This window comes from Barbatula barbatula (genome assembly GCF_947034865.1).
Source record: "Barbatula barbatula genome assembly, chromosome: 14".
Classification (NCBI taxonomy): Eukaryota; Metazoa; Chordata; class Actinopteri; order Cypriniformes; family Nemacheilidae; genus Barbatula; species Barbatula barbatula.
Genome location: NC_136777.1, coordinates 1,839,419 through 1,854,278, shown reverse-complemented (window position 1 = coordinate 1,854,278; position 14,860 = coordinate 1,839,419). Strand labels below are relative to the sequence as shown.

The 14,860-nt window shown below is 40.0% G+C and overlaps 1 protein-coding gene across 3 annotated transcripts in view; it reads right to left on the bottom strand.

Moving 5' to 3' along the window:
- mymx (myomixer) overlaps window positions 1-14,860 on the bottom strand; it is a 38,646-nt gene that overhangs the window by 18,249 nt on the left and 5,537 nt on the right. For 2 of the 3 annotated variants that reach the window (XM_079473524.1, XM_079473526.1), the window contains exons 4-16: window positions 11,821-11,967; window positions 11,264-11,455; window positions 10,357-10,440; window positions 9,870-9,988; window positions 8,311-8,425; window positions 8,118-8,180; window positions 7,890-8,005; window positions 6,921-7,083; window positions 3,513-3,643; window positions 2,095-2,176; window positions 1,274-1,423; window positions 493-642; window positions 125-381 (exon numbers count right to left, since the gene is read on the bottom strand). In XM_079473524.1, coding sequence (XP_079329650.1) covers window positions 125-381; window positions 493-642; window positions 1,274-1,423; window positions 2,095-2,176; window positions 3,513-3,643; window positions 6,921-7,083; window positions 7,890-8,005; window positions 8,118-8,180; window positions 8,311-8,425; window positions 9,870-9,988; window positions 10,357-10,440; window positions 11,264-11,455; window positions 11,821-11,967 — 1,769 coding nt within the window. The remainder of the gene's footprint in view (window positions 1-124; window positions 382-492; window positions 643-1,273; window positions 1,424-2,094; window positions 2,177-3,512; window positions 3,644-6,920; window positions 7,084-7,889; window positions 8,006-8,117; window positions 8,181-8,310; window positions 8,426-9,869; window positions 9,989-10,356; window positions 10,441-11,263; window positions 11,456-11,820; window positions 11,968-14,860) is intronic. The other variant, XM_079473525.1, reaches the window with a different exon arrangement.

Genomic DNA, 14,860 nt, shown 5'->3' with positions numbered 1-14,860 from the left:
AAAAACAAACGCTGCATTTCATGCGGTAACACACATGAACCTTCTTCACCACGCGTAAGGAATTTCCTTTTGGGTTCCTTAACATGCGGTTATAATGACAGAATCATGTTTTTTGTGCACATACTTCTCCTCCACCTCTTTCAGCCGTCCAGGAAGTAGCTGTGTGTGAAGATGTTTGTTACTACTCAGATGATCCACTTCCTGTCTGAGGTCGCGCAGTTCTAATCCTCGGGCCTCCAGCTCCCGCTCCAGCTGAGAGCTCTCCTGCTCGGCCACGCTAACGGACTCCGGGTCTCCTGCCAGAGACGCCTGTCTGATGGACAGCTCCACCGCCTCCAGCCACGCCTCCAGACTGCACAAAGACTGAAGAACTCTGACAACCTGCGGAACCAAACCAAACAACCTCTCAATATCTGCTGTCCGGTCTGTCATTGTTGTGAGAGCTCAAACTCCAGCATCTCTTACTCGGGAGGTGTCAGTGGATCAATGTACCTTGTGGTTGAGTTCTTCGGAGACCTGCAGGACCAGAGCATTCCTCTGATGTCTTCTGATCAGCTCGTCCCACAGAACCTCCAGTTCACTCACAAACTCCTGGATCCTGCTGCTGCCCGGATGTTCAGCCCTCACCAGACTGTGACCCTCCTGGAGTCAAACAGTGTGTTTTAACTCAAACTCATCCTTACTAAGCCTCTCATATTAAGGAGTATGAGGATATGAACTTCTTTCATCCATATTTTACAGTATTAAAATGATTTCGAAGTTGGTGTTTCTAGAGCTGTTGTGTACAGTTTCATGGAAAATGTCAGTTTGACTTTATTTGACCTTAGCCGTACATGACAAGGTTATGGACTGGACTTAATTACACCAAATGACACTAAAATAAATGTAAACACTTTTTCTTTCTTTATTAATTTAAAAAGAAATGTTTCACATATTACACTAAATTAAGCTAAAATTTATGTTTACACTCTTATTTTTATTTTATGTTTTATAATTTTGCACCACTACACAAAAGTGTTAAGCTTTATTTTATTGTAATTTAATTTACACCATATAACACTAAATAACGTTTAAGTAAATGTAAATACTTATATTTGTAACAACACATTACATGTACATATTTTTACACCATATTACACTAAGTAACGCTAAAATAAATGCTAACACTTTTATGTTATCCGTTATATTTTTTTACACCATGTTACACTAAATTAAAATAAATCTAAACACTTATTTTTTTACAGTTACTGATCCCACTAAGCACACGTCTTACCCTCTTGACCAGTTCTATTCTGGCTCTGTTGGACCGGATGTCCTGGTCCAGTGATGTCTGACGCCTCTTGGCAACTTCCAAACCGTGTGGACCAGACAAGTTACATATTTGAGTAGCCATGGCAATGCTTTCTTTGAGCCAGGAGAGGGTCTGTGGAGAACACGAGGGTCACGTGAGATGAGAAGTCACATTTCAACAGAGAATAAAAAAAACAAAACCTGATCAGCTGCCGTGTTGTTCACTCCCTACCTAGGCAACATCCTAACTGCAACTAAACATCACAAACTACTGACTTGTACTGTAACACTCGCTCCATTATTACAGCGTGAAGCACATGAGAAACCAATTGATTTTGTGAGTCTATTTTGATTTACAACACTGTCTGTGTGGACGGCTCACTAGATTTTGGAAGCAGGCATCACATTCCATAAAAAAAAGGAAAAGCGTATTTCCCGGCAGAAGGACAGAAGACTTATTTAGACTTGGCCGGCCTTTGAATCTCTGGCTTTACAGACCAGACTGGGTTCAGAACCCGTCAGCTCGGTTTTCAAAACAGAACAATTCCTGGAAGTCACAAACACCATCAGAGGCCGACACTGGTGTCAAACAAACATGTAATTCTCAAACACTTTGCAAAGAGACATCTATCAAGCTCTCATGAGTTTATTTTGGATGAATCACAGCGCTTGGCCGTGTTCAGGGTAGGTCGGCTGAATCGCAGGAAGAGGAGGCTGCTGATGTACGCTCATGTTTTCTGGCCGATCGGACACACATATATGGTTGTGTAAGGGTTGTGTAATGCTGAAGTCAAAAATGGACACCTTGTCTGCAGACGCTGTGAACTTCTGGAGCTGTGCTTGGAGAGCTGGGTGGCCTCTGGATTCAGAGCTCGCCGGGTTCCTGCTGAAAAGCACATCAGAACATCTTCTCATTTACATTCTGGTTCCTATTCCGTTCTTAAAAATTATTTACAAAAATAATTGGTCCCAACTGATATAACTCGGAAAACCGTGACTGTCTGTGAAATCCAGGCTAAAGGACTCATCATCAAGGGATGAGATTAGCAACTTCAAAGTCGTTGACAAAAAAAGTATATATTAAAATACACAATATGTGTTTATTGCTGTAAATGACAGTTTATATGATAGATATACTACTCAAAAAATACTTTCATTCATAATATATAATACTAATAGTAATGAATATGTCCGGCTGCATTGTAAAAAAAACTGGGGCGCAAAAACAACAACGTAAAACAATTTTTCTAGTAAAAGTTCTCACACCCAACTTTTACAACCAAATTTGGAGTCTACTACTGTAATTTTACATTTGTTAAATTGTATTTCTAAAATATGTGAAATTTCCGTAAAATAAAAGCATACAAATTCACCATTAACTACTTGCTTATTAACATGAATATCATAAAGCATGAATTAATGTCTTATTCTGCATTGCCTTATTCTACATCCCTTAATCCTTCCCAATACATAAACCTAAAACGACCTTATAACCAGTACTTAGGGGTTTATTGAGGTCTTAAAAGTCTTAGTTAATAGTTAGTAAATAGTGAGAATTGGTCCCTTTTCTAAAGTGTGACCACATTTCCTCAAATTACAGCGTTACAAATGACAAATATGATACATTTTTACAATGTGGGCTTTCTCAGATCGGGGCATATATACTACATTAAAACACTTCTATTCACTTCAAATAAGCAAGTACATAAAACAACGTCTACGTTTGGAGATCCAAAAAAAAGTGAATGAATTACTAGTTATTAATGACATATTCAATAGTGTAGTTAGATTAACGTACAAATTACTCTCTCCAAAAAGAATTGAATGACTTATGTAAGTAACATACTTTCTACATCAACCTTGATTAGTTAAGTGAATCGAGGATAGACATGAAACGGCTTTTTCAATTCGTTCAAATAAATAATAAATAACTACATAAATGTTTTTTTTAACTGACCAAAGTATACAAATGTGAGAAGGATACATTAAAGCATACATTTGAAAGACTTTTGATGGCATTTCCACTATATTACACAGTATTTGGTTCAATTACTTTAGAAGTAACTGTAACTAAAAGCAATCCCTTACTTTACTTTTTCAAGAGAAAAATAATTAAATTACAGTAACTAATTACTTAGTAACTACTAATACCTAACACTGGGCGATCCTGTAAGTTCTAGTGAATCTATAGTGCAGTCAAAAACCGATTCAACAGCATTTACCTTTCAATGGATGTCTGGAGTCTGACAATGACATCGCTGGTGGGGCTACGCGTTGAGTTCTCTACTGCAGTCTGCTGCGGGTCATCTTGGCTCTCTGAAGGCTTTCTGTAGCGCTCTATGTCTCTTCCACCCTGAGGAAGGAAAACACAAATCGAACATTTATCAACGTGTTCAGACATCCAGGCTGTGCAAACGCGAGCGCAGAAACACGATGGTCCCATTGAAGCATCGCCCTCTACCATAAACTGTACCATTGGCATGTTAACCCAAGCTTGAATGTCAGCGTGCGGTCGGAGGTGTGGACAGCGTCGATGTAATCCCAGAAAGGAAAGTTACAGTAACAGGCTCTGTTCAACTGGTTCCAGCAGCGGAAAATGTTCATTCTCTCGCTAGCCATCACGTCTTGAACAGAAGGTCACAAACCCTGTAATGCTTTTAATGGACATGACATCAACAATGTAGAATTAAATGAGGCCTCTCTGGACACGGCACATGCTGTTGGAGAATCAAATTCACTTTGCGCAGACGTGTGAGGATAGGCTGCTGGTTTAATGACCCGGATAAGTGGACAATTAAGGTTTACACTTACTTAAAGTTCACCCAACACAGAACGTTCTGTCATCGGTTACTCCATCTCACGCCGTTCCATACCCGTATGACTTTCTATCCTCTGTGTGACACAATAGGTGCAAGGAACAATATTGATGTCGCTATATATATAGCTTGGAAAGGAAAAACTTGAAATATTTTCTAACAACAAGAAATGGTCCTTACAGCGTCAATTTACCTTTACACTGAACAAGAATACAAAAATATGTCAACTCCTTTTACTCTGTAAGCAAACAGATGATATACAGCAAGTTTGATCAAAATAAAAGGCCGGTTGCACTTATTGTGGACTTATTGTGTACTAAAGAACTGGGTTCCCGCATTACAAAATTAGTTTCTTTTGATAAAGTTACCAGCCCTGGCTGAGAAACGATGTGAAACTGGTCGACTGCGGGCGTTTATAACACGGCTTCATGGCAACATATGAATGTGAGCATGGCATTCTCCAAATATGAGCTCAGGAGAAATGAGTCAGATTTTAGAAGAAACGAACGTCTGACGCCTGAGAGAATGAAAGAGAGTTTGCATGAGAAAATGCCATTTGGAGAGCAGCGAATTTATGAGGCATTTATAAACATGCCGGTCGAAAAGTTGAAGTTTAATCCAACAGTGGCACGTTATCAGACTGTTTATTTACCTTCATGCCATTCCAATCCTCTACATGTCTCTTTTTTGGGATATAGATATCTGTATCCCTTAAATATAATATTTTAAGCATGTATTTTTCAGGACACACGTTTTTTAAAGAGTAAACTTAATAAAAGTGTAAACATTAAACAGATGTATTGACACCAAACACAACTAAAGAAATGCTTCTCTAATGTACCCGAGTCCTAAACATGGATTCTAGTCTCAGCCCCAAAGCTGAACAAGTAACGGTGCTAAAAAAAAGTTGTTTGTTACTGGAAAGGTCTTTTAAGAAATCAAGTATTCCAAAGAGGCCTGAAATCATTTCGGTTAGTTTATTCCCAAGCGTTGTTTCCTGCTCTCTTTCTTTTCCCAGCGCTGGAAGCACTTGAGTTTTTGTTCCGCTTTCTCTCTAATGCTCCGTCCTCTCTCTCGCTCTCGTTCAAGACCTTTGTTTTAGTGTAAAGTTGTGGAGTGATGTCAGCCAAGAGCCCTCGTAGGCCCGCTCCATATGTATGGTGTGCCTGCCGCATCTGGGAGCCATTATCCGGAGAAACGGGCTTCACCGTCATGTTTACCTCACGTCAACGGACGAGAGGCCTGACTACACGCCTTCATACAAACACACACGCCATAAGCGAGATGCTGTATTACAGAAAAACACATAATGGAGTTAGGGACCAAACCTGGTAGCTATATGCAAATCTATTGGTTTTAAAGGGATAGTTCAACAAAAAATAAAAACATAATTTATTCACCCTCAAGTTATTCAAAATCGGTATATTACGGTTTCCTAAGTGGAACGCAAAAGAAGATATTTTGAAAAATGTGTCTGTGGTTTTGTGGTCATACAATGGAAGTCAATGGGGTTCAATGTTGTCTGGTTACAGACGCTCTTTAAAATACTTTTTTTGTGTCCCCCATAAAAAAGAAAGTTTTGGAATGCCAAAAAAATTTGATGCTTCTACCCCAATGCTTTTGGCCTACTGTGTGAACACATCCATCATCACATTCGTCAGTGTGTCATTTCCAGGGCCGTCCACATCCGACGGCTGCTGCCTGTACACCTCGACCTCAAAACACCATCATCATCTCAACAACCCGTGGGTGGAGTCTGTGAGGGGCGCTTGGGCTGATGGCAGAATCTGGAATTCTCTGTGGGTTCACCATGTCCCAGTAAAAGTGTCTATAAAGTGTAATGAGCGCAGCTCCCATAGACGATGCACCCAGGTGACCTCATCTCCCAACGGTGATACAAGAAGCCATTGTTACAAATGCTATTAAGCCGATGTCGCTCACAGACGTGCCAGCAAAAGAAAAGCCAGAGAAACACCTGATACAAAGCTTATATTGGACTCTAAGTAACAGGCAGCTTCTGTCTTTAAACCAAAAGGGAAACAAGGGACGACATCGTGCACCAGGCTGGAACAGTCAGTCTGGAATGGACATGGAATAATGCCTAACAAATACTTTTACGATAAAGTACATTCATGTCTGCACATCCATGTAATGCAAAGAGAGTGAGGGGGGAAATCCAAAACAGTCAGTTTATCACGCACGTAAACTCTCTCCAACGCTAATGGACCATAATACGTTTTATGCTAACGTTTTATTAATCCAATGAGTGTTCCCTGCACCTACAGTAAGTCCAAAATATGTTATTTCAGCCATCATGCCAGCGGATATGAAAACGTTGAGATTTGGGAGTTTCGAGAATATTGTTTGTCCTGGCTGGCAGTTTTTGCCCTCACCGCAGAATCACGGCACGCACGGAAACGCCTGGATGGGTTGTGCCAGGGTCAATAAAACTTTGAAAAGCTCTTCCTGAAAACTGAGTATCACAGACAACAGGGCTTTGTCTGCGTAAACTGCACAATCACCTTTACACAGCAGTGAATGTTAAATGTGTGACCGTATAGAAGCCAGAAAGTCAATCGCAAAAGTCATCAGGACTAGATGGTAGAAATGCTTTCAAGGGACTCACATCAGGTCTCAATGAACCTAATACATTTGCAGCACAGAAACAGAAAACCACATAGAATACGGATCATATGAAAAAGCACTTGGTGGCATTTTAACGGTTGGCGCGGCAAGAAAACAAGGAAGAAATACAATGTCAAACACAAAACCAACTGTGACAAAATAAACGCGAATAGCAGCAAGTCAACATACCGTAAAGCCCTTCAGACGATTCTGTTCTTCCTTCACCTCTTTTCCCATAATTCTGCCTGGGTCTGTTCCCACGCTACCAGGCGGCTCTCGGCTCGGGGTTTGGGGGTCACGGCTCTCCCTGGTTAATGAGGGGGCGGAGGTCAACTGAGCTGCTTTTTCAGTCCTATAAACACAAACACCGAGCCATCAAAAAGCCAGCCAACAGAACTAAACACCGAGGCCAAAAACACAGAAGCTTGATCACTAGTTATATGGATGAGGCTTATTAGTCGATGAAACACTGTTGCACATCTGCTACTCTGTCACGACTCCTGAAATAAGACAACGTTATAAAGCCACAAAGATGAAGGTTGAAACACACGTCATGTCTTAAAATAAATATGCACATTGGAATACACAGATAACAGACAGGACTTTAAGTCCATTTTGTAATCGGCACCTTCAGATTAAATCAAAATCCTTTAATAACAGAAATACAATGAAACTAAAGACTGAAGACTATTTCTTCTGACTGGACTCAAGGAGAACGTCATCTTTAAACCTCTAACAAAAACTAAATAAATGAAATCAACACAGAATCTTTAGATATGCAAAACTGTTGCATTTAATAACTTTCAATAAACGACAACAGCATGTAACCATTGTTTCCAACAAACTCCAATATCAAAGGGCTTGTTTGGAGTCTAGCAAATTTTCAAACATTACAATCAGTGGAAAACATTCAGATTGGTAATCGCTGACATTATGAAGCGAAACAGAAATCTTTTATACGCATCTAATGATCATTTGGAAGGGTTTTTTCTGGCCGTGCCTCGCGCGGTTGGCGGTGAGGAACACAAATACAACAAAAACAGAATTGTGGAAACAGCCTTCAGCTCTGTGGAAAACCCTCCGTTTGCCCATTAAGGAGGGAAATGGCTTGTGTCCCTACAAGGACGCCGTAGGGGCTCGTGCGGTTTCGTGAGCTACCTGACAGTCTTCTGGAAGAGAGCCCAGCAGTCTTTCATCTCGCTCTGCTTCTGTGTGACCCTGGCCGCCAGCGCCGGGTGCAGGTTGGAGAGCTGAGACACGGTTACATCCAGCATCTGAAACCACAGAGACGAAAAACACCACGGACGGGTTTACAAACAGAGCGGTCAGAAGGCTTTTCGGCAGAACGGCACTATAACGGGAGACGGGTCTTTGGATCTCACGCACCATGATTTGGCTGGCGATGTCCCGGATCTCTCCAGCTCCGTTGCTTCGGGAGAGGCTTTTCCTCTGTTATGAGGAGAAAAAAAAGGATCCATAGATAACATTCTTACATTACAAAAGTTGATGTCGAGGGGGCAAGACACTGGATTTGCTGTGGGGTTTGAACATGTTGGATCTATAAAAGGGAAATGATTACCATGTTGTTGATGGAGCAGATAATGTTATCTGCCTGCTGGTAGAAGGAGGAAACATCCAGAGCCAGCTGAAGATTCTCATGATAGTCCTTCAAGTGCGACTGAGCTTTCAGCCACCTGCTCATGAAAGAACAGCATTTATATATATCCAATGTTTGCAAAAACTCAATAAAAACACCCTTAAACAACTAGATGTGTACAATTTCTGGGGGATGTCTAAGTTTTGCTAAGGTTTTCATAGCACTTTTGTGCATTACAGAATAAAAGTTTGCTTTTTATGGAAAGTGCACACACAAAATGTTGCTGAAAATCACACAAATAAATTTGTATAGTTTTACAAGCTTCGAGTACTAACATAACAGAGTATATAAGAAATATGTCACTTGAAGTCAAAAGTTTACACAACCTTTGCCGATTTTTGGAAAGTGCTAATTTTTTGGAGGGGAATTTGGAAAATTAAGGTTTATTTTAATTTAGTCCTGCCTTGAAATGTTAACATAAAGTTAACACCAAAGAATAATAACAGGATTTCAAAAAATTGCCCAGGTCAAAAGTTTACATCCTCATTTTTATTAATACTGTATGATGTTATCTTCACAATAACAGTGAAGTACATTGAGGACAATTACAAGACTCATACACAACAATAACAACAGATGTAGAAACATTCAGTGATGCTCATGAACACCATTCATTTAAAGTCAGGTGGGTGCAATTATATTATTGTTTATATTATAACACGTAAGTATTTTTATAGCTTCTGAAAGACATTACACTAAATGAAAAAAAGAGAGATATAAACAAAACAATAACAGTTTACACCAAAAAAAACATTTCAGAGGTTTACACCCACCTGACCTTCATGAGCATCACTGAATGTTTCCATCTGTTGTAATTGTTCTCGTGATTGTCCGTATATGTTCTTATATAATGTGTTATAATATTTTGGTTTCATCTTTTACGTTAACATTTCTTTTGTAAAATAACTTGTTCAGGGCAGGACTAGATTAAAATAAACCTTAACCTATGTTTTCAGCATTTTCCAGATGCTGCAAGGGGTATGTAAACTTTTGACTTCAACGGTGTTTAAAAGATAAATATCTACATCATTTATTTACATGAGTTGTTTACAGATGTCAGAGTAGTTTTATATTACAACTGTGTATACTGTACATTTCACAAGATTCAAAATATGAATATAGTTAGTTGACATGTGTCTATGGTGTGACGGCAAAATTGTCTAACAAGAACGATAACTGTTTTGTGCTACTTTTTATAATAAACAATATAAATATGAATAACATAAAATAATCTATAATTAACCGTTTGTTTTTTAATTTTTGCTGTCACATCATAGGACACACGGTACGGTTTATTTGTCAACAACCCAAAAATGTTAACATTGGGAGGTGTTATACATAAAAAAAATGTATAGTATGAAATGGTGGTGTTTAATGTTTATTTCACACGGGAAGTAGCCGTGACATGACATTCACTTGATGCTTAATAAAGACCCATGCATATGTTTACACATCTATCCTGTTTTCTTAAAAGCACTTACATTTTGTTGATGTGTTTTCTCCGGGTGGAGATGGTCTTTCCGTCCGTCTTTCCCTGTTTCTCCAGTCTGAGGGCCACATGATTGATCTCCTCATGCAGATTACGATAGAGCTGCTCATCCTGAAAGACCGATTTCAGACTGAACCCAACTACTCTACTGAATATCGACTAATGCAATCGCACAGTTTGTTTGGCACAAATCTAACATTCATAATCTTCGTACAACAGGTTTCCACACTAAAACAAAACCTGAAGAATATCAGACAAATTGAGAACATTGTGTTGACTCAGACGCAAGTAGGAAACAATGAACAGCCGTTTAGACACGATGCACCGGACGTATGGATCACATGCACTTGCTTACATACTGAACAGGTAAAAAAACTATGATGGTATATTAGTAAAACACTAAGAGAACAGATTCTATCTAAAGCAAACATGACAGAAATAGTGCTCATTGAAGAGAGCTGTTGTTTGGAAGCACCCACCTGTTTCAAATCTAAGATCTTCCTGGTAAGCTGCATCTTGTCAATGTTTTCCCCGAGGATGTTAGCCAGCGTTCGTTCCTCTTCCTGTTGACACGTATAAAAGCTTTACGGCTCTGAATTGTTGTAGCCCAGTGACTGTTTTCTTTGAATATTGCTACTGTTGTTGTAAATGAGTCTGGCTACCATGGTGAGATTTAAAAGAGAACAGACGTCTTGGGTCACACAGACAGAAAGACTGCTGAAGATGAATGAAAATCGAAAGAGGACAAAAACAAAACTGCACAAGGGAACAAACGTCCCCATGTACTGTATTTCAAAGCGTGCATGTGTCGTTCTATCTTGCAAACCACACATTTGAAAAACGAATAAATAGCTTGCTAAACGAAAATGATCTTAAATATGTTTTACATGATGCAAACTAGGACATCTTATCACTTCGTGTAACTGCAGCAAAAATGATTCAAAACGCATCATTGCATTTACAATAAGTCACTTAGCAGACGCCTTTATTCCAAATGATTCAAATGCATCATTAATAATATACAATTGGAATAGCACTTGTTTATTAAATTATCACATTTTATCTACAGTATATTAGAGGCACGGTTCACTCTCGCTTTATTTACTTGCGCTGGTGTCATTGCAAAGCCTTATGCTTTTTTTCTTCTGCACAACGCAAAAGAAGATATAAAGATAACCAAACAACATTGGACCCTATTGACTTCAACTGTATGAACACAAAATCACAAAGACATTTCTCGAAATATCTTCTCTTCTGTTCCACGAAAGAAAGAGTCACTTTTGACCAACATGAGGGTGAAAGGCATGACGTATTTCATTCTTATCTGCGGGTCCCTTTCACCACAAAGAGCTTCATAACTGTATGAACAAAGATGCTTTTTCTAACCTTCTCTTTGATCCAGGCTTCCAGACGGTCCACCTTCACGTTAAACTCCTGCAGACTCTTAGCCCCGCCCATCGCCTTGATTTGATTGGCAGTTGTCTGTTTGAGCGTGCCCCACTGGTCACGGAGCTGAGCCAAGCGTTTCCTCACCAGGTCGGACGTCGGGTTAAGCTTGCACATGAGTTGCTCGCCCATCTGCACACAAGTTCAACAGCACGACGTGATCGCGTGGAACTATTAAAAACATCATATGTCTTTCGCACTCTCTTGGTTTCGCAATCCACCAGAGCTTCATGTCAACAGAGACAAGTTATCCGCTATTTTTTAAATGACCCCCTTCGAAAAGGGCAAGGGACAAATTTAGCATTCCTGTTGGGAAAACACGATACTTGGGAAAGTTTCTGAAATGTTTGTCAGCTCGCTAAAAGCTTTCCGAAAAGTTTGTTTCGCTTGGTCCAGACGTTATTGTCACCGTAACAATATGTAAATGTTTTGTCGTTTATTTAGCAAGAAGGAGGACGTCCCCTAGTGTTGCCAGATAGGGGACGTTTTAGTCTTACCTGGTTGAGCTGTACGAGAGTGTTCTCAAAGTCTTTCAGATCTCTCTGAAGGGTTTGACACGCTTCGTCCCAGTCCTTCTGGAGACATCCCTGGACATTACTGCTGTCTCTCAGGTCCCGTAATCTTCCTCTGATCCATATCTCAGCCTGTGGGATACACCGCACGATGCTTTGAAAACTAAATGTAAAGTTCAATCATAAAGTTCATCGAACAAGTTTGTTTGTGATGCTTTAGAATGAACACTATGTAGGTAGAACCACATTTTTGCCATTATGCGGGACTAGCCGAAAATGGGCCATAACAGATGTCAATTCTTTGCTAAATGACCCTTCAGGATATTTGCAAATGTGTTTCATCCTCTGTTTTTGTTTTGGATTTTGAACACATGTTGAGGCACTTAAGGCCCATTTTACGCTCACTTAGCCATTCGAGAGAACTCTCTGAAAACACGGTATTAAGCAAACAGAGAGCGATGTTAACTTTACACAAAGATCCTTTCAAATCTATTACTGAACTCCTTGGAAAGGATACGACGATAATGTCGACTTACAGCAACACTTGAGAAGTATCATCAGGAGACTGCTCACTGCTTCTCACATATCACGTTATTTGCAGCAAGTTTCTTTTGGCCGGAGCGCGCACGTCGCTGAACAAAGCTTTCGAAACCACCAATACTGGCTCGGCTCGCGCTGCGCGAATAAAAAACAGGTGGCCAAGTGGAAATAGATCCAGGACATGTTTATTTGGTATGAACACAATGTATGACCACTGGCGGTCTTCAAAAAGCCCACCCACGTCACGGCGTATGAACAGACCGCTAAATGAAGTTGTCATTTCTTCGAGACTAAACGCGGCGGTTCGGATGTGATCTCCAAAGCCAACAGAGCAGACGATCGTCTGAGAACACTGGGCTAAATGTAAGGAGACAGCCTAGGAAAATTAGACGAAAGGCATCATTATTACTGCAGATGAAATACACGGTGGAGCATTTGGACAAACCTCTCACCCTCCCCTCGTATTGTTTGCTTCGGAAATGACTGACTTATAAATCGTGAGGTGTGCTGTTCGCTTTCAAAGTGATTTACAATTTTGCTTGGCAGATGATCAAACAAGTCTACAATCTCATGAAAGCTTGGGTTGGGCTCTATGGACAAAACTTAGCAACCACAAAGCAACATGCTTGAATCTAGTATCCTTGCTAGCATTCACAGGCAAACCACACACAAGTTTGTCTACAAAAAGGAAAATTGAAATGATAACACTTGTATTGCCGTGCTTAACTGCAGAGACGAGAGAACAAAACGGCACAGTGCTCGGCAAGATTTCACAGAGTAGATAAAAAATGAAATGATGTCATTTCTAATAAAAGATCAGTCATTATTTTAAATGGTTTCCCACAGCCTCAAAGGTATTTCTGTTTTCAAGGCCTGTGTAAACAGCTCGGTTGCCTCGCTTCTACCCCGCGGTGCTGATCTCTGAGAAAACCATGACTTCATACAGGAAGCCTAATGCCTTTGTGTCTTCCGTTTCCCCTTAAAACAATAGTCCTTTTTCAAATATAACAGGCTTTAAATCAGTTGCTCGGTGAAATAATCCACTATAAATGCTTTAAGTGATGTGTGTAGGTTTTCAAGGGGGAATTCTGACTTCCTCTGTTAATTGTTGAGGAAGGAAAAGAGAAGAACACATTTCAAAAAGACTACTTTGAGATACTCTATCTAACTCTCATCCCTCTTCTGGTTGACCTCTGTTGACTTGGAACTAAATAAACCCTTTAAAGATCCAAGAATAGCTGTTAATGCAATGAGGCAAGCATCTGCCAAATTGCATAACATGGAAACAAAATTGGTTTAAATTTGATGAGATGGTCCTATTGAGATGTTCAATTATTTTGATTGCAGACTTGACAAATCTGAGCTCAGTTTGAGACGCTGTTGAGATCTCTTCTGCAAATGGAGACGTTCGGGAGATTTCTGACTCTTTTTCTGAGACTTAAGCAAAACTTTCCATTTGTTGTCTATGTCATCTTATGTCTATAAAAGAGATCTCATCTTTTCTCATAGTGTTTTTCTTTCTTTAAAGAAGACTACTTTTACTTTCTAAGCTTCACAATGCTGAACAAACACAAATCAGAAGTGCCGTTAGTCAACTAAATGTCCATAAAGACATAGAAGCGTCATCCAACACATCCCCAGCCATACACACATCCAAAGACTATTTGCAAAAATAACATTCAAATGACTTTATAAAGCTAATAAAACCCAGCGGTTCTTCAGCATATTGACATTAATAGGCCCTGTCGCCCTGTTTATTTTTTATTCGCGGAGTAAATCTCGCTGGTACACGGACTGTTGACAGCTGTGTCCAGTATTCCTGAAGCAAATGCCTCCAAAAAATGCCAATGTCAGAGCGAGTGTGGCGATGAGATAACGCCAGCGCTTGTGCGGCACGGTTTAGTCTCAGAAGGCCAGAGGCGTGAACAGACAGGGCCAAACAATGATCTCATCCCAAAATAATGACTCCTCTTGTGGTCCTCCCCTCCCCACCCGCTCCCCTACGCTGCCCGCCCTCCAACTTCAGACACAAAGAATGAGAGAAAAGAGCCGAGCGCTGGTCATAGGGCCACGTTTATCTCGATTGCTTTTCTCTCACTGTCAACCGAGAGTTTAACTTTCCACATTAGCGATTTAAGCCCTGAATCAATTCTCTACTTTTGACATCGGAGGATGAGCTGGAAAGAATCAAAGTGAACAAAAGCAGGTCTTCAGAGACACAGACGTGTTCTCGTTTCCAGCAACGAGAAAAGAAACGATGATAAAGAGAAAATGAAGACTTTAAGCATGAGTGGTATCTCTATTAATGAAGCTGCTGTGATGGTTTGTATATCGAGTTTTAGATGTCAATACCATGTTCAGTTCATATTTAGTTCAAAGTCAAAATTAAGAAACGACATCTTGCCTATTTTTAGGACCAATGCGATTTTTTGCATTGTGCGATGATGATCGTGAAAATGAAGCACAAGTCCCTGTATTCAAGTAT